The sequence below is a fragment of the Myxocyprinus asiaticus genome, chromosome 22, assembly GCF_019703515.2.
Source record: "Myxocyprinus asiaticus isolate MX2 ecotype Aquarium Trade chromosome 22, UBuf_Myxa_2, whole genome shotgun sequence".
In the NCBI taxonomy this organism is placed as follows: Eukaryota; Metazoa; Chordata; class Actinopteri; order Cypriniformes; family Catostomidae; genus Myxocyprinus; species Myxocyprinus asiaticus.
The window spans coordinates 26,731,059-26,758,527 of NC_059365.1; the positions used below are offsets into that span (position 1 = coordinate 26,731,059).

Genomic DNA, 27,469 nt, shown 5'->3' on the forward strand with positions numbered 1-27,469 from the left:
GTTATTGTCATTCACTAAGAAAGAATTGTGCCCACAGATAGCATTGTTTATTTGCATGTGCTGTCTGCATTATAAATAAAAGCACAATATTTAATAAGCATTATTTAAATAAAAAGAATGCATTTTACACTGAAAAGAATGGCAATGACTTAATTTAAATATGTATTTATTTACGTTACGTTAAATTAATTTAGTGCCTCTTAATGATGGATTGCAGGTTGTTAGTGAAAACATATTTTTGCACTACAAATTGCTGCAACTGATTAGTGAATTCAACCTTAAGAAATGTTTCAAGAAAGGTCAATATCTTCAGCTTGGTTCAATGACACAACAACTGATCATCAAGGGCAACTACCACATCCTCAAGCTTGCTCTCAGACAGGAAATTAAATCAAGCAATAGGCGTAGTGTCTCATCAAAACTTCGAGCAGATTCAGTTTGAAGCTAAATCAGTCCAGAAAGCCTGCGCACATGTATAAACAAATAATAATCTTTTATAAAGAAGTCAAAGAAGTCATGCGTAAAATAGGACCAAAATGATTGGTTAATTAGGACTTTTTTGATAACATTAAATAAACATGCCAATCTCTCCCCTTCTCACCACTGAGTTTCTGGGTAGAGGGGAAATTACACTGTAAAAAAGTGCTGTAAATTTATGCCCAAATTCCTACAGCAATCTACTGTGATTCTTAAATACAGTAGTTTGCTGTTCAAAATTTTGCATTCTGGGAGATCAAGAGCAGGCTCACTGTGAAGTGACTAGTTTTATGGTAAATAGCTGTTCTATGCAAGGCATTAGGGGAAAATTAACATTTAAAATTGTGATATCATCTTGGTGAAAGCTATAGTGACATTTTGAAACGTATATTTTCTTTAACAGTGAAGATTTTGGAATACTGTGATGAGGTATATTAAATAGCACCAATGACCTTGTAGATATTTTCCACATGCTGCTGGAATGGGAAATCATGTTCATCAGCGAATTGGAATTCATTCATCTTCTAATGACAGCCAGAGTCTGTAAGAAGAGTAAACATGAGGTGATGATTCGCTCATGTTTTACCTGGGTCTATTATTTGTCTCTCTGCTTATAGAGGCATTGACTGCAGATGGTGAAATCAAGTCAATTTAGCACTTGAAAGAAAGTAATTTTAAAAATCCTCAGAAAACATCGCTATTTGCAGTAAACACAGATGTATTCCTCACACTGAGGTTACAAGTCAATACAGCTCCCCAAAAAAGCTTGGCTGAAAGTTTTAGCTTATTTTTCAATAACCTTTGAATGTGCTTTGAAACTTCATCATTTAATAACTGGGCATGGCATTTAAAGATTTTAATGGGGCAAAATTATGAAACATTAAAAAATATCAGATTGCATTGGGAATGTGAAAAATTAGCAGCATGCATGTATAATACATTACACGTGCTATGTGTTAAAGCGACATTCGGAGATCTCTGTGCTTCCTAATCCACTTCGCATCCTCAGTCAGTGGGAGACTTTGTGTATCCATTTATACACCAAAGGTTAACACTATTTTGCTGCTGTTAACTTCAAAGCCGTCTTTGCATTTAGAACTTTTCATGTTGACACAATCTTCCAAGCTCTAAACCTTCTAACTCTGCGTGATACCGGAAAGAACTAGCTGCAGACGTGAGAGAGAGCCAAAGTGAGAGAGAAATGTTATTCTGAGGAGCAGGAGTACCAACACTTGATCAGAAGACTGGAGAGAGACTATATTCTTAATCCTCGTTCAGGGAGGATCGTGACATCTCATGCAAAGCAGAGTCAATGTATGACAATTCATTAGGCTATTACTATCACTGAAAGATAAAACCAGGTCAGTATCATAAGTGAGTCATCTCCATGTTTTATCATGAAAGTTTGTTGGGGATGAATGGTGACCAGAAATTTGAAGGTCCAAAAAGCACATAAAAGCAACATAAAAGTAATCCACATGACTACAGTGGTTAAATCCATATCTTCAGACACGATATGATAGGTGTGGGTGAGAAACAGATCAATATTTAAGTCCTTTTTTACTATAAATTCTCCCCCTGACCAGTAGGTGGTGATACGCACAAAGAATTTGAATCTTCAAAAACAAAAGAAGAATTATGTGGACGAGAAAGTGAAATTCGAGATTTATGGCAATAAAGGGCCCTTTCCCAATACCCCCACTTGTGGTTTTGGACTTGCCTACTTACCCACTTGTCTTACATATTTTCGGTATTTGGCCACAGTGTGCGAGTAGATGTGAAGTCTGCATGTGCGTGTATGACTTTTGAATGCACGTTGGGACACTCGTATACTTAATGTTGGTTCCGGTTGCGATTTTTGTAGTTGCACTCAGAAGACTGATTGTTGTTGGTAGTGGTGACTGTTATAGCCTACTTAGAATAATAAATAACTGAATAGTTTACCCATCCTTTTATTTATCAATACACTACTGGTTGTTGGAAGTATACTGTGTTGTTGAAAATATGTAAGTACATTTTTTACAGTGTTTCATAGTGTGAAATTAATTATTTTTACTCATTTTAATTTTCAATAGTTTGCACATTAAAATATGTTTAACTGTAAAAATGTCATCCATAATCGCTGTAAAATACTAAAGACATTTGTTTCTACTTTGTTTCTCAATACACTGAATAAAACTTTATTCTATAAACCTGTGTGATCCATTAATAGTTACTACTACAAACTATTTAAATTATATGCATTGGCTTGTCATTTATATATGACAACCAAAGACTACTTTACACAACTTATCAGTATGTGGTTTCATACAACAAATAAAAAGCATTAAAACGTATACTTTAAATACATAAACGCATGTACAGATGAGACAGAAACAGAGGTAGTAGTTAATAACATTTTAAAAACAACATTTACTAAATCTGTATGCCACACTGGCTGATAAATGACCAAAATCACTAGCAGTATTAGGTGAGAACAAACAAAATAAGGTGATTATTAGGATAACAGGATAACAAAGAGGCATATAAATATACACATAATATTTAGTAATAATGATGATGCTGTTAAGTCATGCCAACCAGTTGTGAACATTATATTGTGCTTTATGTTTAATATATTCATATATACAACAGATCGTTTTACCATCTGATTATAATAAATACCTTATACTGAAAAGTTTTCCTTGGTGTCATTATGGCAAAAATATGGCGATCGCTCGGGTAGGCGGGGTTTCTGCTCCTGAACGTGATGAACTCTGGGATACACTTAGCCTGAAAGACCACTCTGCAAAGGTATTCGAGCTAGCTTTGGCATGTTTCAGACATGGGACAGTCTTGAACACCTACTCAGTGCCGCATGCACGCGGACTTAAGTATCAAGACTTCAAGGTATTGGGACAGATCAATAAAATATTAATTAAATATTTATCTGTTTCTCACCCATACCTATCATATAACTTCAGAAGATATGGATTTAACCACTGAAATCTTATGGATTAATTTTATGCTGCCTTTAAATGCTTTTTGAACCTTCTAAGTTCTGAGCACCATATACTTGCATTGTATGGACCTACAGAGCTGAGATATTTCTCTAAAAATCTTTGTTTGTGTTCAGCAGAAGAAATAGTCATATTAGTACCGTAAATGATGAGTGATGAGAGAAATGTGCGTGAACACTTTACGCAAGAGTATAATGAATGTAAATGAGATCACTCTGAGAAGCTGTGTGTTTTTTAACAAAATATGGTACATTTTCATGAAGATTTGTTCTTCTGAGTTTATGTAGGCTCATCTTTGGGGTACATTAGGAGCTTGAGATAATAACTTAGGAGCTTATGATAACTTGAGATACTATTTTGTAGGATTTAGATTGTTATTCTGTCCACTACTAAGTTAAAAGCCTATATAATCCTACACATCACAACTTTTAGCTAATTTACATTCAAATATGTATTTAGTATCTACAAGAGAACTTGGCAAGCTTTGCTTTCCATTCTTTCTTGTAGAACTATGTGTACGTACAGCCTCTCTCCACATTATCTTGTGCCGGGTTTTAGAGACCAAAATAAGCTGCTGCCCCTCCGTTCACCCAAGGCAAGAGTATAGAGACTAGAATGTTGTTACTATGCGAGCGATACATGATGACACTCATCACTGGGGCTTTGCAGCAGCAGTAATGCCTGAAAAACACTTTAAGATCAGACTGATTCTAAAGCTTTTTCTGGTCTCAATGCCTGTCTCAGGTCTGCCTGTTTGCTGCATTTTAGGATATAATGTCAGATAAGTAATATTCCGCTTTCAAGAGAAGGGCTCTTATGAGATCTGCTTAGAATGAAGTGAATCTTACAAAATAAATACATCTAAAAGATAAATTATGTTGTCCAAACACCATTTTATATATATATATATGTTTACTTATAAGTGAACGTAATGGTTACTGGTGTAACCTCCATTCCCTGATGGAGGGAACGAGACGTTGTGTTGATGTAGTGACACTAGGGGTCACTCTTGGGAGCCCGAGACACCTCTGGTCTTTGATAAAAGGCCAATGAAAATTGGCCAGTGGTATTTGCATGCCACTCCCCCGGACATACGGGTATAAAAGGAGCTGGTATGCAACCACTCATTCAGGTTTTATGCTGAGGAGCCGATATAACGAGAGGTCGGTCCAAGGGCTGAAAAGATGGTGACAGACCAGCGTGCTGACCACGCGACATGTCCCGTGGTGCCATGCCCATCTCGGGACTCGAGTCTGGAGCCAGTGCTGAAGCAGCCTCATATGCATCAACCCGAGCAGGGTAGCCACCGCCGAGGATGCCATATGCCCCAGGAGCCTCTGAAAAAGTTTCAGTGGAACCGCTGTTTTCTGTTTGAACGCCTTCAAACAGGCCAGCTCCGACTGGGCATGCTCGTTCGTAAGGTGCGCCGTCAAGGAGACCAAGTTCAACGGTAACAAAAAGATGGAGATCTGCTTACCAGCTCCAGAGCAGCAGGTTTCGTTGTCCCTGGGTCGCCCATCTCAAGGGCGCTTTGAAGCCTTTCACGGGTTCTGGGCAGCTGCGAGATGGGTGGTGTCTGCTTCTTGCGGTGGGCTCCACACCGGGGCGGGCTGTGGCGGAGCCGGTGCAGTCACTGCAGGGGGACGCCCTTGGCTATGAGTAGACGGGGTGCGGGATCTTGAGCCATGCCGGGGTAGGATATGCCGGCTAGCATCCATCTACCGCTCTACCATCGAAAACTGCTGGGAAAAGTCCTCAACGGTGTTGCCGAATAGGCCCACCTGGGAAATGGGGGCAGCAAGGAATCGTGTCTTGTCGGCCTCACCCATCTCAACCAGGTTGAGCCAAAGGTGGCGCTCCTGGACCACTAGTGTGGCCATCGTCCGCCCGAGAGACCGCGCCGTGACCTCCTTCGCTCGGAGAGCGAGGTCAGTCGGCGAGCGCAGTTCCTGCATCAATCCCGGGGCGAAACTACCCTTGTGCAGTTCCTTTAGCGCCTTGGCGGACTTGCAGGAGAGCCATGGCATGTAGGGCGGAGGCGGCTTGTCCAGTGGCACTGTAGGCCTTGGCCGTGAGAGACGACGTAAACCTACAGGCCTTGGATGGGGGTTTTGGGCACCCACGCCAGCAGGCGGCGCTCTGCGGGCATAGGTGCACCGCGAGCGCCTTTATCCACTGGGGGATTGCCGAATAGCCCTTGGCCGCCCCACCATCGAGGGTAGTGAGGGCGGGGAAGCTGAAAAGATTGGGACCGGGCAGTAAAAAGTGCCTCCCGCGACCTTGTCAGCTCTTCATGCACTTCCGGGAAGAAAGGAACGGGGGTGGGGCGTGGCTTTGAGCGGCACCGCCAGCCCAGGAACCAATCACTGAGCCGTGAGGGTTCAGGGAGGAGCAGTAAGTTCCACTCTAGCCGACGCTCGCGGCTGCCCGGGAAAGCATGTCATCATCTCCGCATCAGCCTGTGACTGGGCGATCGACCCCGAAGGAAGGAGCCCAGCTGAGGCTTCCGACTGGACGAGCCTGCTCTCCGATGCTGCGCTCGAGAGCTCATCACTTTCGCGGGCTCCGAATAAGAGGTCAAACTCGCCGTGAGACGAGCCGGCGGACTCACCCGGAAACCCGATCGGGGCAGACGAGCGTGCTAGGGAATGGGAGGTCTGCGGGGGGATACCCGGCGGAGGCAGTCCCATTGGGGTCCCCAAATCGCCCCCAGTGCTAGCCGCGCTGGCCTCATACCCATGGGTAAAAGGACCGAGGCGGGAGCCTCTGGGGTGGCTTGCTTTCTTACGAAGGCGAGCCGTGACCACAACGTTGCCATGGACATATTCTCGCAATGAACATGACCATCCACGAACGCTGTCTCCGTGTGAGCAGTGCCCAGACATGAAAGACAGTGATCGTCAGAAGGCGAGAGATAACGAGCGCAACCAGGAATAACACAATCGGAAAAGCATCTTTGAAAAGACGCGTCTTTAAAAAGACGTTCCATGTGTGCCGCTCTTTTAGAGAAATATACTCTTTTAGATAAATATACTCTTTTATTTCTGCCGAAGCACCCAGGGGCATTCTCTGCAGTGCACCAGTGCAGAGGGGGGAGAAGCCACTGAAATGCGCCATCAGATCCAGCAGAGGTGAATGAACAGTAGAATTCAGCTCAGTGAGCATGACCGTTCGGCTCCGAAGAGAAAATCTGAATGAGTGGTTGCATACCAGCTCCTTTTGTACCTGTATGTCCAGGGGAGTGGCATGCAAATACCACTCGCCAATTTTCATTGGCCTTTTATCAAGGACCAGAGGTGTCTCAGGCTCCCAAGAGTGACCCCTAGTGTCACTACATCGACACAACGTCGAGTGAGTGACAGACAGGGAACTAAAATTATTGTTCTCTCAGAAAACATTTAGTTTGGGGTCATGTCATTAAGAATAACATTTTCCTTGATATTTTGACATAAGAGGTCATTGTACTATAAAAACATACTGTAAGTTTCAGAACTCAAAACTTCCACTTCAGTCCAAAAAGAGCATTCATTGTTTCTACTCTGCAAAAATGACTCGTATTGAAATTGTCTACATTGTGACGTCACACTGCAGTGCCATTTGTAAAGTCCTGCCTCCACAACATACGATATCATCAAGGTGAACTGATACTTCAACACTGATGGTGGTACTAGTGTTACTGTAGTTTGATTTTAACCAGCAAAAAGATTAGGATGTCAAGTAAGGTCCCCAGTCTTTGTTTTGTTCCTAGTTGTGGAAAAAACTGCATCTCTGAATTCTGAAGGATCCCAATGTTAGGAATGAGTGGCTTAAATTAAGTTCCTGAATGTGTCAGTGTGGGATTATGTATTTAACATAAAACTATTGAAGCATTTCATTTACTAATTTTCCTTTTTACCTAATATTTGAGAATATGAACTGGCTAAATAATTTTACACACTTGTTAACAGCCAGATATGGCATAAGCCTTTGTGGTTAGGCACATTTCTCTAAGGACTCTTTTGAGAACTATGATTCAGACTTTGCAAAGAAACGTATATTGAAAAATGGAGCAGTGCCAACTATACTGGACACAATACTACTGTTTCTGTTTTGTGTTTGTTTGTGAGGAATCGTACACTCTTCCATTTTTAAGCAAAATAAGTGGATCATGCTTATTACATGGTTACTTACCAAAGAAATACATTACTGCTCACGAAATATTGATATAAGATTAAATTATTTAATTATGTAAGAACAACGCTTAGCGCGGAGTGCATTTTGGCTGAAATGAACGCATTGGGATGCCCATTATCCCATATTTAAGCAGCAAAACAGTCGAGGCCGATCCCCTCCCCCGGCCAACGTCCCATATTTTCCATTCCACAAGATGCTTATTGAAGCGGCCACACTACCGAGGCAAACACTCAGGTCGACTGTCCTTTTCAGCTGGATAGAGATATATCAACCCTTCACATTTGCAGCTTGTGCTAGTCTGGACTATTTTCAATGTTCTCAGCTTTATATAGCATTATTGTATCACCAAAATCTTGTATGCCTGATAATATAAGTGTTTGGGAGCAACAGTATGCCGACTTTGTTTAGATATTTTTTTTTTATTTTTTTTTTTTCAGTTAGAACAACTGTAGTAGTTTAATTGCATGCTTCGCATAATTATTATTCTTTAAAGAAAAAAAGTTCCACGTAGTGATGTTTCGTTCGTGAACGAATCGGTCTTTGTGGACTAACCTTTTAAGTGATGGTACTCGTTCACCTCCATACACATTGGGATGGGAACAAACCAAAATGTAACTCCTTTTTCACTGTACATCTTGCCATTGCAGTCTCTAGGCACAATCATAATTTCAAGCTCGATTACACTACCTAGCACTTGACGCATATGCAAAGCGCAAGATGGTGCTAGGTAGATGGAGACGTCTGATGTCAAGATTTATAGTGATTTATAAATATCTTTGTGTTTCACAGAAGAAAGAATGTCATACGAGTTAGAGACGGCATAAGGGTGAGTAAAAGATGAGAGAATTATAATTTTTGGGTGAACCATTCCTTTAAAAACACAGCGTTGTTTTGAACAAAGCTTTGTCTGAATGCCACTTAGCCAATTAAGTATTGAATGTCTTCAGTTAATTTTTTAGTGAATCTGAGTAACAATAAGGCCAGCATGTCCTCTCTCTCTCTCTCTCTGTAGCAGAGGTTACTTCCTTTGTAGCTGGATGGCTATGAACCCAGTTCTTCAATGGGTATTTGACTCTGCATTTGTCCATGTGAAATCTGTTTTACATTCACAAAGAAGTACCAGAGTGTGCTAGTCTTATGAACAGCCTTTGATTAATATTTCATACTGTATCCCAAGCCCTATTATGATGAGAGATTGGCTTGTATTCTTAAGCTGCAGAGCCATTCAGAGAAACAATCAATTACTGGAATTATTGTGTGTTTTTCACATGGATAGCAGTCACTCAAACCTGAGGTCACATGCAAAAGAGTGAGAGAAAGACAAGGAGGAAAAAAGCACAAGAGACTCCCCAGCATTCCTAGTAAAGGTCTTTTGTCTCCACTTGGATTTATTTATAAACTTCACATCAGTTTTTTCCACCCTTCAGCACAGAGATATATATCACAGTTTTTTGTCCTGTTTAAAAAGTCTTTAAAGTAGGTATTTCCTTTGAGACAACTGGAGGAAGCTAATTTTGGAAGCTACGGTACATTTTCCAAGTGACTTCCAACCCGATCTCATGAGAAGTCATACGAATTCGTATGAGATGGCTAATTTGTATTAAGTTCTGCGTGTCAGAATTTGTGTGCATACTTATTAATTTTATCCCCTGACCCGAACCCCATATCTAAACCTAACCATAGAGTAGAGTCCCAAAGCATGATTTCAAGCGGAAAGAGTTTATTTTGTATGATGAAAGAATGTAATTGTAGCATTTAAGGAGATGAGGGAGAGTCACCTGATTGGCTGTAAAACTTGTACGAATTTGTAGAACCCAACTCGTACGATTTCATACGATTTTGCCAACTTGTACGAATCCGTTCGATTTCTCCGTGAGACTGTGTTGTAACTTCCCCAACACTGCTTCCAAGTTGAGACAGCTAGGTTTAAGTTAACCCCACAACATGAAAATACCTCAGGAAAGAAGGCTATTAAACAGCACTGGGGCTGTTTGTTGATTTTCATCAGATCGTAAAAGCAAACAATGATTCAAACCACAATTTCCCAGTCCCTGAGCTTTCCTTACAATTGTGTGCTGACTAGGGAGAAAACACAATTGCTCCCAATGCTCTGTGGTTCCCCTCCCTCCTGAACATAGCTCTATTACCCGCACAGTGGCTCAGATCAAAGTGATTTATCGCCAGCGAGAGCTCAAGTTGTTTAAAATGGCTGGTGCGATTAGTCATGTATGCGTTGGCTCTAAAGAAAGGGACCAGGGTGCCCCAGCAAATTAAAAGCAGCTGCGGATGTGAGTCAACCACAGGAAGGTGGTCATACGTGGCAAACGATAGAGAGTCGCAGGGGGATCCAGGCAGAGAAAGTGGGTCATTATGCCTCCCTCGCTATGGAGGAGGGGGAGAGGTGAAGTCGGCATATAGAGACCATTGCTTGTGAAGGAATTTTCAGTGAACCTTTGGTGTATAAATATAGAGGAATGAGTTGCACCTTTCAAACAATTGGTTGTTGAAATTCCTCTATAATGCCTAGCAATTATGCATTTAAAATTCCACAGGGAGTCTGGTTCTTTTTAAGGAGCTACAAAGAGGCATTTTAGTCGACTTAGCAATTCACTTTGTCTTTTTTTCTAAGATGTAAATTATGGCATGTAATTACATTTGTAGTGTCTGCATCAGTGTGCATACAATATACAGTAGTTGCATCACTATGTCCACTAATGTGATTAGTACTGTGTTGAGTGCCAGCCCACTCTATTGTTTATTATTTGTGGGGCACATTAGAAGTCATAGACATAGTGATTCATACCCTTTCTGTTCTGCAGACAAAATGTCTGCATTTAGTAAAGCACTCATTGCGGCTTTTGGCGAAACGAACGTCGATTTTAACTCTACTGTTGACAAGGTTATAATAAGAATGAAGCACAAAAGAACCCAAGAAAACAAGATGCTCTTGGCCCTTTATTCAGAGTTCCTTATGTATACAGTTGTAATTAAACACACCATAATAACAGGCTTGTGTATTTACACGACATGCATTCTAAAATCTCATCAGAGGTAGCCATTATTTTCGGATGTGTCTTTGATGCTTGGCCTTTCATTTTAACGAATGAGACCTTTGTGGTTTAGCTTTGCTGCTAGATTGCAAAGCTATTGAGACCTCAGATTAACTTCGGATACAAATATAGACAGAAGTAGGCCCACTACCAATGGTGTCAGAATGAGTTTTACAGTGAGAAGCGGCAAAAGGTGGGCAGGCCATGATGTTGAAATCTGGGCTCATGTATATTAATTAGCTTACACTGTCAACTGATTTACCGTATTAATAATCATGAGCTTTGTATGGCCTTGAAGATGTTCAGTGCTGTTTTGCATTTGCTCAGATATTTTTTAATTACCTTTTTCCTCTATATAAATGTAAACTCATTCTTCTGCATTCTCAGTGATTTGAATGACGATCATTATTTTTGTGTAATTTATGAGCACAAATGAACATGTGACATATTTTATTTGATAACTTGTGCCTGAAGATGTAATATCGGATGTAAAGTTTGCTTTAGGATAGATCTGTAGAGATTCAGCACTGGAGCTTTTCTGATTTTCTCACTTTTTTAACATTGTCAATGTTCCTCTAACAATGTGGCAGTTAAATGCTGCAGGAATTTGTTCTGTAGATTCACACTCTGATCAGACATTTACTTTTTCACAGTGCAGGTGGAAAAGCACCATTACTTGTCTGAAAAATACCAGGTGTTAAAACTATGGTGAGTTATAGCCTACAGTATATAAGAAAGGATATTAACTAGGGATGGCTCGATACCACTTTTTCATGTACGATACTGATACTGACACCACAAACTTGAATATCTGCCGATACCGTTACCAATCCGATACCATCTTTTTCCCTCTCTTTAACAACTAAGCCATTAATAATACATTTGTCTTGATGCACTTTGCTTAACCTAGCCATCTAAAAAACATCATGCTCAAACTGTGAAACAAATATTCTACTCCCCTAAAGGAAGAAATACATAGCCCACGACATGACTCAGTTATGCAATACTGCTGCTTCTTTTTATTTAAACTTTTTCACACACAGAACTTTTAGCAGCATTTTTGATTGGTCAGCACCATTCAAACATTCAAAATGAAATTTAATGTGCAACTTTGTGCAAAAGTTTAAATCTGAGTTTAGAATAACAAAGGAATTATAATTCCAGTGTAAAATACTGGATATAACTCCACACTCAGTGTAGTCTATACCTCAGTGGCATAGCAATAAACAAGTTGCAATGTAGACCATAACTTAAATAACTTTAACTTATCATAAAAATAATAGCATCTCCAGTATAAAATGTACAGTGGAGCACAGTATGATAGACATGGCATCTTAAGGCACTCACAACTGAAATTCTACACTATTACACCTGATATCAAGTTAGCTGCATTGAAAAAATAAATCTAAGTGTTGACATTGCAAGCTCTAAAGTTTCTTTCCCATGTAACCTCTGGGGTTGAACTGCATGTAAAACACCTGTATAAAATTAAACATTAGAATGAATACAATTCCAGTATTAAAAGATAACTGCAATGTAAACTAAAGTATTTGGTTCAAGATTTCCCCTCAGATGATAAGACATTGCAGTAGCTGCCTGACCTTTAAAAACTGTCACAAAAACCACTGACTCATCTTTTTTTACAGTCCTTGTGTGACTTAAGTTTGTTCACTTTAACATGAGGGGCAGATTCTTCTTTGGAAAGATTAGCATTTCAGCCTTCTCAGCTGTCAGCCTGCTCCTCCATTCATCAATGATAATAATGGAGGCTGTGCTGAAGAGCCTCTCGCTCTCCACACTTGTTGAAGGTGCACAGAGAAATTTAGTTGCCATGACTGCCAGGGAGGGCAGTCTAGGTAGGTTGATTTTACAGTATAGCAGTGGATTGTCCGAATGCCGAGTAGTTGGCTCGGTGAGGTTGGTCTGCACTTCAATGCGTGCACTTGTTGTGATTGACTGAGGACAAGGTTCAACTTCTACTGTGCTTTCCTCCAGGATTTCATCAAAAATCTTGTGTGTGTAAATCTCTCTCTCTCTCTCTCTCTCTCTCTCTCTCTCTCTCTCTCTCTCTCACACACACACACACACACACACACACACACACACACAAGAGAATCCTATTAAATAAAGTTAACAGAGACCCCACATACCTGTCTTTATATCTTGAATCCAGAAGCGTTGCAACCAAGTATAATGGCTCAGATTCCACTTCTCTGAAACGTCTGTTCACAGCCTCAAGGAAGGTGCCTTTTATGGTCTTAATTCCCTCGTCGGCCTCGTTTTCTCGAGTGAGAACACGTTTAAGGGAGCTGACAATGGGGATGACATCAGATGCAGATGCAGATGCAGATGAAGAGCTTACCTCCAAAAGGGGCTAGAGAACGGTCTTTTCCAGTACCCCCCACTGGTTTGCAGTCAATGTGGCTGGCAGGTCGTACTCTGCTGTATATGCACACAGGGCCCATTTCTGTGCAATGAGGCTGTTGATCATGTAATATGTACTGTTCCACCTCGTTCGCACATCTTGTTGCAGACGCTTGGGCGGCATATTCAGCTCCACTTGAATGTCCTCCAAACATGAATACGCAAGTGGCAAGTGCTTGAAGTTACCCACAATTTTTCTGCTGATAACCAGTATATCATTTACACTACGCTGTGATAGCAGTCCCTCGTTCACAATAAGTTGCTGGGTATGCGCAAAGCATCTCAAACTGGCAACTCCAAGGTGATCCGTTGCTTTTATTATGTTACTGGCATTGTCTCTTAAAATTACATGGACTTTCCTCTTTTCAATTTTCCATGCTTTTAACATCTCCCCCATTAATTTAGCGATGGACTCTCCTGTGCGTGAGCCACGAAACTGCTTATCCTGCAGCACTGCTTTTTGCAAAGTAAAACTTGAGTCTATCCACTGTGCTGTCAGACTTAGTAATGACATTGGACACATGTCTGAGCTCCAGATGTCAGTTGTGAAACTAACCATGGCAATGTTTTCCAAGCATTTCAAAATGAATTCGCACACTTGCTTGTACTTGTTTGGGATAGCCGTTTCGGAGATGAAATGCCTGTTTGGCAATGTGTAGCAAGGCTTCAGATGTTCGATTAAGCATTGAAAACACACATTTTCAACAAAAGAAAGGGGTTTATCATCCAGCACAATGAATTCAGTGACTTTCTCCATTATCAACTTTGCTTTGTTGCTGTCTGGAGGGAGTTTCTCATGCTTCTGAATTGTTTCCAGCAATGTTTGCTGTTGCGGCACACTTTTCTTCTTGGCACTCGTTGCCTGTATAAATTCGGCATACTCCTTTCCATGATGCTTTTGCAAGTGTTTAATCAAGTTTTTGGTGTTGAAGTTTCCAACGCTGCTGCCACCCCTCAAAACACTCGCATTACATAAATTGCACTCTGCTGTTTTGCTTTTTACTTCCTTGAGCTTATAATAACTTCACACAGCTGACATGATGATAGCACTGCTGACAGTTTTCACTCACGTTCTAGCAACAGTTCACGTGACACATGCTGATCATCTTTGTTACTCGTGACACATCTCACGCATTTACGTGATAGTTTAGGCTAATGGATTGTATTGGATTATACTTTCCGATATCTGATCTAGTGATTTTGGCCAGTATCAGACCAATACTGAGTATCAGATTGGCGCATTCCTAATATTAACCTGACAAAGAAAATGCTGAAAAATCTGAAATTCCTTGAGGAATAAATGACACCCTGTAATACTGTATTAACTAGTGACCATCGTTTTCTAAACAGGCGTCTGTCGAAAAGTAAGCGCTTGTCTTCATCGGACATCTCCAGATGCTGTACTAAATGCATCTGGCAGCCCTGAAAGCATTCCTTCCCATTTATCTTTACTTTAATGGCCATACAGCCTTGCAAGTCTTGTCAACAGTGTCTGCTATCATAATTCCTTTGTCTTAGTACAGCAAAAAAAATATATTTTTTTCTTTGTCCCCACACTAAGCACAAACAGCGGTGAGCAGTCTGCGGTAATACCTGATATCAGAGGCTTTCAAAAGGAGAAATAAATGGAACAGGAAATCCATTTGCATTTCATAGAGATGAACCCATGATGGAAATGAACCTGCTGTTATCTGCACCATTCAGGCCAGATAAAATGGAGTCAGACCAGATCAGGGCTGTAATGAAGAGCCCATCAATGGGTGAATTGTTATCTTCAGCACACACTGAAATAAGAATATCATTTAATTCCTAGATTAATAACTACACAGTAGCTCACACAGTGGCTTTTGACATGCATTGAGCACATGTGAATGCCATCTTCTCTGTTGCCTTTAATTGATCTGAAGAAGTTATTTCCAGAGGGGTCTTCATTTTAAAGCAATATACCCTTGTGGATTCTTTTTCTTTAGGGTGTCCCATTTGATAGAAAATCAGCCTTGTTTTGCTTTCATTAAAGCTCATACACTCTTGCCCTGTCATCTTGTATATGCGATGAAAGCCAAACTGTCAATCGAATGAAGTGTGTCTTTAATTTTCCTAATGGCAAAAGAAACCAAAGTAGGGGAAGTTGTAAAAGTGGCAGTGTTGCTGTGGGGGATGTTGTGACAGTTGCAGCTGTGTTCATTTTCAATCTGTAAGAAAAATGTTCTTCTCTTTCACCAAAAAATGTGGAAAAAGAGATAGGAATGTCAGAGGAGAAAGAAAAAAAAAAAGAAAAAAAAACCCTCTCATAACTTTTCAGTGGGAAGCTCAACCCCGGGGAGGAAATTTCTCTGCTCATGTGAATAGTAGTTGTTAAATCATCATTTGTAGGAGTGCAGGGAGTGTGTGGAGAGCGAGGTTCTGGAGAGAGGCAGAGGAAAGAGGACCGCACACCCTGCAGATGATGTAGAAAACAGGTTTCTGGTGGCTCGTTGCAACCAAACCCTTTAAAGGAATAGTTCAAAAATGAAAATACTTTGATCAAGTGCTCACCTTCATGTCGTTCTCAACCTGGTCTCAAAGAATCACGTTGCTGTACCTACATTTTTGCAAATTAATTTTTTATTACTTTTTGTACAGTATGTATAGCAACACTTTATTTTTAGCTAAATGAACACCAGAGGCACTACAACAATAATGACTTTTATTTCCTTTCACACAAATCAAGAGTAAAATTTTCAGATTATCAGATTTTATAAACACTTATTTTTCATCTTGTTCCTCACACAATGCTAACACTTTTACTATAGTGCATAAGTCAATGCATTTTAACATTTGCATTATATAACCAATTATATTTACAAGCTTATTCAAGCACTATCGAATTTTGCGTTAGCTCAACTGATGAGTCCTGAAGAGCACGTGAGTCAACCTGTGAGCCAGAAATGTCATAGAACCAAAAAATTGCGTAGTTGCTTCAGCAATTGCGTTTTTCATTTCACATTGACTTTTTATGACACTATCGGTTAGATTTAGGTTTAAGGTTTAGGGTAGGAAGATCGGTTGTGTTAATTTAATTCTTGATTGAGCATTAAACTTCGAAACCTCATCTGTTTAGGATAAAATCGCTTTTTGTGCCACACAGTGGACATTTCACCTTGGAACAGCCGTGATACATTTAAGGAACCATGTATTTCCTTTTGCAAAAATGTTACCACAGTCATGTAATTTTCATGAGATTAGGCTGGTCGTTCCAAACTTATATGACTTTCCTCTGTGGAAAACAAAAGATGATTTTTTTTACAATATTCAGTTCAATCTTTTTAATATAATGACATTGAATGGCTGCCAAGCTCCAAAATTACAAAAAAGCACCAAGGAAGTATCATAAATGGGTCCATATAATACCCATACATATTTGTATTATATTCCAAGTCTTCTAAAGACATAAGATAGCTTTGTGTGAGGAACAGACAAAAACTTTCTAATCTTGACATCCACCCTAGCTCTCCTTGACGCATTCATGATAGAAGTAGCGATGACAGATTCGTTAACGAATCATTCTTCAGAATCAGATCTTTTCAGTGGTTGGTTCACTTCATAAAACCAGTCTGAATGTTCTGTTCACAAGTTGCACTGATCCGGTTCTCGAGTTAATCTCACTGACTAAAAGATCAAGAATCGCAATTAAATGTTCTGTAAGCGATATTTTTCTCGGAAGGGTATGTAAAAAATCGCCCTACTCCCTGAAAGATATTATTTAAGTAAGTGTCATGAGCTATCTCACCTTTCTCTGGGAGAGCTCTAGACTCTGTAATCAGCCAACAATGATGTGTCCATGAGCCGTGGTCTCTGATGCTTTCGATCTATCAATCATTGAGGCTTAATGCCATTTTATGCCATGTTGCTCATAACAGTTGTCAGTTGAGGGCTCTATTTTGCTCCTGTTGTCTTTAACAACTGCTTCGCTCAATGTTGGTCTCAATACAGCTCAGTATCTTTTGTGTGGTGTTTTGGAAAGAGTGGGCATGGCTAATCCAAAGACTGGAAATTCTAGAATAGCTAAAATTGCTTATAATAACAAATTATAATGAATAAAATGTTGGTCTATTCCTCACACAAAGCTATAATATGATGGCAGAAGACTTAGAATGTAGCACATGAGTCGTACAGACTTGTGCACTGTTCCAAAACATATAAGTTTGGAATGACATGAGGGTGAATAAATGATGTATTTGGGTGAGCAATCCTACTGCTGTACTGACACTTCCGGCATCAAACGAATATATTTTAACATCAACTGAGAGCCAGTTAGTGTACATTTCTTTTGGGTGGCATCTGTCAGCCCTCAAGCCTGATGGATTTTTCACTTGGTTTGTAAACCTAGAACAACAAGAAACCCATAAACTGAAATAAAATAACAATTCAGCCAGGAATATGGATATTCCTGAGGCACACACTGTGAAAAACAACTCAATTACCCAGGTTTATCACACTCCTCCACTGCTGTGCAGTAACAGCTGAGTGGTGAGGCTGCTTGTGGGACAACATACCCCAATATGGCAGTGACCTTGCTGAAATTTTTTTTAAAAACAGCCTAAGCTGGTTTGCTGATCTTAGCAGGTCTAGTTTGCTGGCTTTAGATGGGTCTTGGACATTTGTCAGCTGGTCCGGCTAGGAAACCAGTTGAACGACCAGCTAAACCATCTAAACACTAGCTTGGCCAGGTTTTAAGACCAGCTAGACCAGCTTAACACAAACTTGGCCCAGCTGGGGGACAATATAGGTCATGTTAAACCTGTTATTTTCACCCTGGTTTCTCTCAGGTCCTTTCTCTCAGGTCCTTCTCTCAGGTCCCTCAGTCAGGGAGGGACACGAGTGAAGTCATAGTCTCATTTCTAAATGACAGCCATCATTTTGCGCTCTGACGGGCGGTCATATCTCTAGGCCCTTAAGGACAACACAGGGACACGCTGTCATGAGCATACGAGTCTCTCTCCTCCACTCACCTATGACCGTGTCTGGATGACCTTTCACTGGAGTCCTCAGGGAACCAGTGGCTTGATGATGTAAACCACTTTCAGACTTCATTGGCTTCCTTGTCTGTTATTAATTCTCCTCAGGGTGGATCTCTCCTGAGAGACTCCTTATGCTGGGTGAGGGCCACTGTAGAGATCAGACATCCAGAAGATGAAGAGAAGTAAACAAGAGAACTCTAAAAAATCCTCCATATCTGTTACGGATGTTCAAAGTATATTAAAGCCAGGTGGCATCAATGGGAGGTATATTACTGGGTAATCTACTTGAATCTTAATGCATATAGTGTCATAAGTCTGAAAAACCCATCTCCTAAAGGTCACATGACAGACCTGCAAAAATGTAAACAAAAGACTTCGCTTCTCAAATGCCTCTTTTATAAAAGTAATGAGTTTGGCTGGAATTGAGAGCTCAAGGTCTAGACACTGGGGGAGATTTTAACAATATTTCTTGAGCAGACCCTGAACTTGCCAGTTCATTCTTATGATCTCCCAGGAATACTATATTGCATTCTCTGTGTCCTGTAATACAGCTCTTTTTTGCTGTTTTGAGACCAACTAAGCGAATAAATGACGTGGAAAAAATTGTTGGAGAAATATGGACATACAGTGCAAAACAGTTAAAATGTATTTCAAAACATAGTTGTTTTTACTTGTTGTTATACAACATAGGGATGTGCCCGAAGCCGAATACCTTATTCGGAAAGACACAAATATTACGAATTTATCTGAATAATGGAAAAAATACTAGTTAGACTGATTATCCAAGAATCACAAGGATAAAGTGATTTAAAAATTAACTCAATCATGTCCCCTTATATCTGAGCAATTCAAGCTTGGAGTACCACCTGATTTCTCCAGGGAGCAGTAAGCAAAACTCGCTGTATAGGCAATGCGCAGCTTATATTGACAGAAAACAAACCACACTTACCTAGGGCAGATAAAACAAGATGAGAACACGTTCTTGTGTTCAAACACATCTTGATGGAGCGCAAATCTGAACGCAGGGATAAAACTTCGTTTAACTTGACACAGCGGCCTAAAAACAGTACATTTATGATGTGAGGCAACAGAGACGGTCCAAAAGCATCCGTCTGATGTGGCCATTGTGCAAAGGGGCTTCAGTTTGTACCCAAGAGGCAGCACATAACCTAACCCAACCCCCACCCTAATCCTAACCATTTGGAGCCTGTAAGTCTGAGTACCCTGCAATGAACAACCAGTGGCACCTTTTTCCCATTGTGGTCTGATGCAGGTGTACATTGACGCGTCCTTAAACAAGCTCTTATAATAAATCTCGGACTGATTGACGAATTCAGTTGCAAAAGGGATTGCTATGGACTGTAGACAAATGACAGGCTTATGTTCAATAATATGGAAATACTGTAAAAAATATATTGCATTCTAAAGCCACTTTTTGTATTGTCTTTTTTAAAGCTTTACATTTGTGCCAAAATAATGTAATGTATTTTAATTATCTGTATTATTATTTTTTATTATATATATAGTTAGTTCCTGTCCTCGAATCTGATTGGACGAGAGATGTTCCATGAATACTGATGGTCTCACACCATCAGCACTCAGATCCGTATTACAGCTTCACTGTGTGTATCACTCTGCTTGTGTTCGTGCCATTCTAAACTAAAGTGTAAGCGCAGTGCAGATGTGTTAAGAGCCATCTGTCGCTTTACATTTAATTTTGTGACATTACATATTTTAGCCAGCAGGTGGAGGCAAAAGACCATTTTTGCATGTAATATGAGCCAGTTGATGACATGAAGTGAGTCAGCATCACTCAGTGTTTAAATTCAACAGCACTCCGTGATCGCTCATATTACTACTACACTACTAAAGCTAGGAAATAGCTTTAAACGACTTTAACAACTTCAGCATTAAGGCTCATCACAGCTGAGAGACACAACAGACTGATTAATTACACAAACTCAAGGCGCTTACCTCTTACCGGACTTTCCACATTGGAGAGGACAAAATGGCGGAGGACATTGCGGATTATATAGTGAAAGACATTTGCGCACCGGCCACCATGAAATAGAGAGGAATACCCCCGCTTGGATGGCTATTTTTCCACTGAGAAAACAGGATGCATTTCACCAAAATGACATTATCTTCAGAAAGCTGAAGACTATAGCATCATCAACTGGTGATCGCACACCCTCCATTTCTCTCTCTCTCTCTCTCTCTGTCTCTCTCTCTCTCTCTCTCTCTCTCACACACACACACACACACACACATCCTTGTTTCTCCAATAACATGTTAGAAACAGCCCAAGCAGTGATACTAGTAGTTCTGAAGTGATGTTTTTGAGAGGCTTGGACGCATCATTTGTTTTGAACCAGCAACGGCAGATTCTGATCCATCGCGAAAGAAAGTAGTTCCATGCACAAATGTGTTTTTTGTGACCATACTCAGTTATTCCTAATTTTTTTAAATGTACTTGTTCATTGAACTGTTGTATAAAAGCAATATCACACTCGCAATCGTGCTATATGGCCCTAAATCAACACTGCTGTGATTACCTACGGCACTCCACCTGTGGCCAAATCACAGCAGTGTTTATGTAGGGCCATATCACACTCTTGCTCGTGTGATATTGCTTAAATATATATATAGTGAATTATTGTTATTTTGAGGGGCTTTCTAAGCAAATATTTATGTAATTAAATTAATTAATCGGCATATCATGAAATTTATTTAATAAAGAATGTAATCGATTGACATCACTAGTTTATAAATAAACATATCCAAAATTACAACAAAATTATGAACTTATAAACTTGTGTATGTGAACTGACAAGGCATATTTTATTTATAGAAACAATCAGTGTAAAAATTTACATTTTAAAATGGGCGTTTTATTTAGTTTTGACGCACTTCCGTTTGAAGTAACCTCCATATCAGATTCTATCTGAATACAGATACAGAAATAAGTTGGGTTAAACCTGGTTAAGGAGAGGTCTTGTGAGGTTTGTCCTAATATTAGAGGGAGTGACACTGTGCTTTTCAGGCTGAGAGGGAACACAAGAGAAAAACAACACAGAGGAACAAGGAGAGTTTTAGAAAGCTTTGGGAATTCATCAATCACATTGTCTGCAGCATATTTTCAAGTTACACTGACACTGACACGGTCCTTAATAGGCCACTTAGGGGGTGAATTCACTAAACAGTTGTGTTGTGTCATTTTTATGTATATTTCAGTGTAAAAACCTGCGTTTTATTCACTAACCACCCGTAATCTAACTTAATCATGCACTTAATGTGCTGAAATATCGCTGCACAGTTTTTCAATTAAGTCATTTTATTACATTTATCACAAACACGCTTCCTTCCTATGCAAATTAGACTTATTATACTGTAGATTGCCCCTTATTTACAAAACTCTTTATTCGTCTCTATTACTCTAGTGCTGTTTACTTGCCGCAAGTAACACTGCGATTGATATTACCACCCACGGAAAGCAGGTAGTAAACAGAAATGTATTTAAAAAACATGTTTGTGTACATTTTCTTGTGGTTATGGCAGCAGTTAGTCAGCTTTAAACTTTTGGATGTGTTTGTGTCATTACCTGATACTTGCATAATTCCTTTAGTTCAGGTGTTAAAACAGTGCAGAGAGTGCATTCAAATAAATAAACAAAGCTATCAGTAGGCATAATTAGTTTTTAGTGAATTCATTATTACAGTAACTATACATAGTCTTAAAGGGATAGTTCACCCAAAAATTAAAATTATCTAATCATTTACTCACCCTCATGCCATCCCAGATGTGTATGACTTTCTTTCTTCTGCTAAACACAAACAAAGATTTTTTGAAAAATGTCTTAGCTCTGTAGGTTCTTACAATGCAAGTGAATGGTGATCAGAACTTTAAAGGTCTAAAATGCACATAAAGGTAGTATAAAAGTAATCCATACAACTCCAGTGGTTAAATCCATGTCTTCAGAAGTAATATGATAGGTGTGGGTGAGAAACAGATCAATATTTAAGTCCTTTTTTACTATAAATCTCCATTTTCACATTCTTCTTCTTTTGTTTTTGGCAATTCACATTCTTGATGCATACTGCCACCTATTGGACAGCAAGGAGAATTTATGGTAAAAATGACTTAAATATTGATCTGTTTCTCACCCACACCTATCATATCACTTCTGAAGATATGCATATAACCCCTGGAGTCAAATGGATTACTTTTATGCTGCCTTTACAAAAAAAATCTTTGTTTGTGTTCAGCAGAAGAAAGAAAGTCATACACATGAGGGTGTGTAAATGATGAGAGCATTTTCATTTTTGGGTCAACTATCCCTTTAAGTTTCTATCAATAAAGCCAGAATGGCATTAATAAATGTTGCCTTGCCCTTCAAACTGCACAAAAAATTATACACATTTAATAGCATCTCTACCCTTCGAATGTTCTAAATTTCACTCTGTAACACTTTATTTTACAGTGTCTATGTTACACAAATTACATGTTATTATTAACAATATCAATAGTTAAGTACAAGCAGATACAAAATAATTTCACAGCAAATACATGTAGTTGATTAGTATTATTCAGTAATTACCGATGTAAATACACAGTATGAATGTCAAATAAAGTGTGACCTTACTTTCTTTTTAGAACACATGGATCAGTCCTGTTAACATGACGCTTGTGTTCTTATGTCTTTAAATAACTTCTTCTTTGTATACAGATGAATATAAATTCTGATTCATGCAGAAGTTACTTTGAAGCTAATTTCAATATATTACACCCTTCACAACAGAGCTGGCAATTTGACAAACAAGTATCTATTAAATTAGCTGTTTACTGCTCTATGCTATGCTGCATAAAGCACTTTAATAATCAGAAAACACATTGATTTGTGACATTAATCTTGATGTAGTATTATATTTGTGTGCGTGTGTACGTGCATCTTTTGCCTTATGTCTAAGCATAACATACTACTCAGAATTGCTACTGAGACAAATGAGGGTGAGCTCAGCAATGTAATTTCTCATCATAACACAACACACACATAAATATTAATAGCAGGGTTTTTGGCTGGTTGACATGAATAATTTCTATAGACAGTGGAGAGCCACCCATGCATGCCCAAAAACAGCATTTAAGAAAGCAGATGAGATAAACAGCAGTGCTGCAAGGTTTGGCAACCGAGTGAAGTCATATACTGATTCCAAGACCTCAGACAATCAGGCAAATCAGATTTTTTTTTTGTTGAGTCTACATGAAGCATGCTTACATTCTGACTAAGGGCAACTGCCAGATCTCATTTATTAATAGAGGCTGTAGTCATGCTGCCTGTCAATCTAAAACACCATATACACTTGAATGGCTTTGACAAAACTATGATTCTTGCTTTAATAAGGAATAAGGACAGATATTGTGTGTTCATATTAAGAGGCAATGAGTTCCTACTTCCTAGGTACCCCCCACAAATGTTTTTTTTTTGTTTGTTTGTTTGTTTTTTGGACATTTCAGCCACACTTAAAAATGTATGAAAGTCGTTGCATTAGATGACAAAACATCAAAGCGCACAGCATTTATTTTATAGAAATATATTGCTAGCAAAACATGACTTTATACATCCATTAAAAATTACCCTGAGAGCAGCTGGTTAAAAATAATTATAAAAATGGCTAAGACAAGTGAAGTTATTTCTTTGAAAAGCATAGTATAATTTGTTCACAGATGCCACTTGGTTTGAAATTTTGTTATCTAATGCAATGAAATTCATGCATTTGATACATTTCAAAGGTACTGTGTTTTAAATTTGATATATTGGGTTGTATGTATCTCCACAGGTGTATGATCACCAATATAAAGCTGTACTGGATGGAATGGAGACTGAGAGTATGTTGGAAATCCTTCCAGCCCAACTCACCGAGATCTTCAGGATGGGAAACAGCACTGACGAGGTCCTGGAGGTGCACGATTTTAAAAATGTGAGGGTTAAGACATATATTTGAAATATTTTTCTTTTGGTGTTTGTGGTTCAGCATGCATTCTTATGATACAAGTCTCAACCTAGGAGCTGCTGTCAAATACGGACAGAGCATTTTCCTTTTCTCTCAGACAGATGACATTGAATCTTTTGAAAAACACTGTGCTAAGCAAAATAAAACTGGCAGCAATGACATCTCACATAAACATTTACACACTTGTTGCTTGCCCCATCTTCTTCCTAAATTACTATGGTCAGTGGAGCAAAGCCACAAAAGAGATTAGTTTCACTCAGGGCATTGCTATGGGAGACCACAAAGCAAGAGAACAGGCAAAATTATTCAAATAACATGTTGATTTAAATGAAAGGGTAGTTGGAGCACCAATCATTTTTCCTGTAACTTCTACTAATGGTTGGCTCAGGGCAGACTTTGGAATTGATTTTTGTGATAGAGGTATGTTGCAAGTCATTTACACACACTAAATCTACAAACCATCTCCAAAGAGCCCAAAGGCTACATCCCATGAATGGAAATGTAAGTGGTAATGTCAGCAGAAACACAAGCAAAATCCTTTCTCTATTGTTTTAGACAACTCGAAGCAACTTCCAGACACTAAAGAAAAGATGAAAATCCCACAAACGCATCTTATACGGAAAGCCAAGGAAACACATCATAGACGGTGTTATGACCCAAAATCCATAAAGGCTCCTCCAGCATGAGCAAAGAGAATAATACAGTAATATATAGCCAATGTAACTGCAACAAAAGGTACCAGTGAATTTCCATTGCTTGTTTCAGAATATTTATTTAAGCAATATCACACAAGCAAGAGTACTGTTGTACTGAATATCAGCTGTGATTCAGCCTATGCTAAAAAGACTAGTTTAAAGTAGCTTAAATTGGTTTGCTGGTCTTAGAATATTTAAAACAGTTTAAGTTCCAGTGCTGTTAAAATAAATATCAACACTCTTGAAACAAAGCTTGTCCAAAACAGGAAATAATTATATAAATTCTGAATATATATAGTTATAAATATGAATAGATAATTGTTAATCTAAATATACAGTTATAAATCTGAATATATACAGTAATTTTAAATCTAAATATATGTTTATAAATCTGAATATCTCATGTAAATTTGAATATACATTTATAAATTTGAATATATATTTAGAAATCTTCAATATATAATTTTAAATCCAAATGTATATCTATCAATCTGAATATATAGTTATAAATTCTGAATATATTGTTATAAATCTGAATATGTAATTGTTAATCTGAATATATATTTATAAATATAAATGTATACATTTTCATGTTCAGATTTATATTTATACATTTTAATACATACTTAGAAATCTAAATATATAGTTATAAATTTGACTATATAGTTATAAGTCTGGATATATAAATGTATCTCATGGCACTTTATTAGTAACACCTGTACATCTACTTATTCATGCGATTATCTAATCAGGCAATTGTGTGGCAGCAGTGCAATGCATAAAATCATGCAGATACGGGCCAGGAGCTTCAGTTAATGTTCACATCAACCATCAGAATGGGGAAAAATGTGATATCAGTATTTCGACCGTAGCATGATTGTTGGTGCCAGTCGGGCTGGATGGAGTATTTCTGTAACTGTTGATCTCCTGAGATTTTCACTCTAGAGTTTACTCAGAATTGTGCCAAAAACAAAATACATTCAGTGAGCGGCAGTTCTGCGGAAATGCATTGTTGATGAGAGAGGTCAATGGAGAATGGTCAGACTGGTTCGAGCTGACAGAAAGCCTACAGTAACTTAGATAAGCACTCTGTACAATTGTAGTGAGCAAAATAGCATCTCAGAATGCACAACACGTCAAACCTTGAGGCGGATGGGCTACAACAGCAGAAGACCACGTCAGGCACTTTATTAGGACCATAGTGTTCCTAATAAAGTGAATGTATAAAAATGTTAATACTAAATATATAAAGGTAATTCTGGAGTCACAAATTTCAGTTCTCAGTTTGAGAAAAGGATAAAATGCAAACAAGTGCAAAAGAACTGAAAGAAAAGTAAAGCATTTCTGCATGTGTGAATTGCACATTTTTTCATTTACTGCAGTCAATGTAGTCTTGTAAAAACCAGTAACAAAAGTGTCTGAGAGCAATAATCACTGTCTCTGTCCATCAGTGCTGAGAATAAAAATGATTAGTCTGTCCCACAAGAAGACAAGATGAGCTATCTTACGGCCCATTTGATGATAAGAAAGTTCGGTAAACATGCAGAGGGAATTTCTTAACAAAGTCAAAGTTTGTCAATGATTTCCTAATTCAGAAACTGTATACTGCAAGAGTCAGTTACCCAGACAAAGATTATGTCTGATCTCAGATCTGGAAATGTTGTTAATAGCGATTCTTCAATACTAAATCAGTTTAGCTCCAGTCGTTGACTTCACCAACATTAAGGAAGCAGCATTTGTTGTCTCTCAAGCCAATACCTATGCTGGCGGAAACAGGTGTGGGCATCTACATACAACTAATGTGTCAATAATTTCACCTTTTCTGCCAATTGCATCATTCAGAGCTTCCAACTGAATAATTGTTGAGTTGGAAAGCTGTGACAGAGCATGCACACATTTAATCTGGCTAATGGCAACTCCAACACTCTTTCTTAAATCACATTCTTTTCCTATTTTTTCCCCCCTGTAATGAAGAGTCTCTCCATTATCAGTTGATCAGGCTCAGCAATAAATGCATTTCATCGGTAGATAGGTCCTTCTTGCGTGTGAAAGCAAGCCATTACCAGAAATTGAAGAGCAATTTGTCACAATCATTTTCGCCACAAAAAATGCACTCCTTTTCACTCCTCTCATAACAGTTTACTGTTTATGCTAACTGGTGAGCTTAGGTGAAATACAAATTCTTGTTTCTCCAAGTGTTGTTAGTGTGCCATTAAACAGATTTTTGAAAGATGCTTTTATTTAAAAAAAATTTACAACTAATTTGTTCCTGTATATGGTAGAACATAGCAATGCCAGGGTTTTGGGTTTGATTTCATGGAAACACATAACATTTTCAAAATGTATACCTTGAATGCATTGTTAGTCATTTTGGATAAATATTTTTGCAAAATGCGTAAATGTTATGTCAATTGTAATACTGCCAAAATAATTAAACTCTAATGGGATTGCACTCACTCTCACTTTTCTTATCCTATATAACAGAAAAATGAGAGCAGTTGTGGGCTGTGTGGATTACTTAATGTATTCCTGAACGCAGCAAGATATATATATATATATATATATATATATATATATATATATATATATATATATATATATATATATATATATATATATATTATCCTACTGAGTGAAGAG

The 27,469-nt window shown here is 38.7% G+C and overlaps 1 protein-coding gene across 1 annotated transcript in view; it reads left to right on the plus strand.

The window, feature by feature from the left end:
- Positions 1–27,469, plus strand: part of LOC127413010 (tenomodulin-like) — a 68,986-nt gene that overhangs the window by 21,506 nt on the left and 20,011 nt on the right. Inside the window, exon 3 of the mRNA XM_051649785.1 lies at positions 23,961–24,101. Coding sequence (XP_051505745.1) covers positions 23,961–24,101 — 141 coding nt within the window. The remainder of the gene's footprint in view (positions 1–23,960; positions 24,102–27,469) is intronic.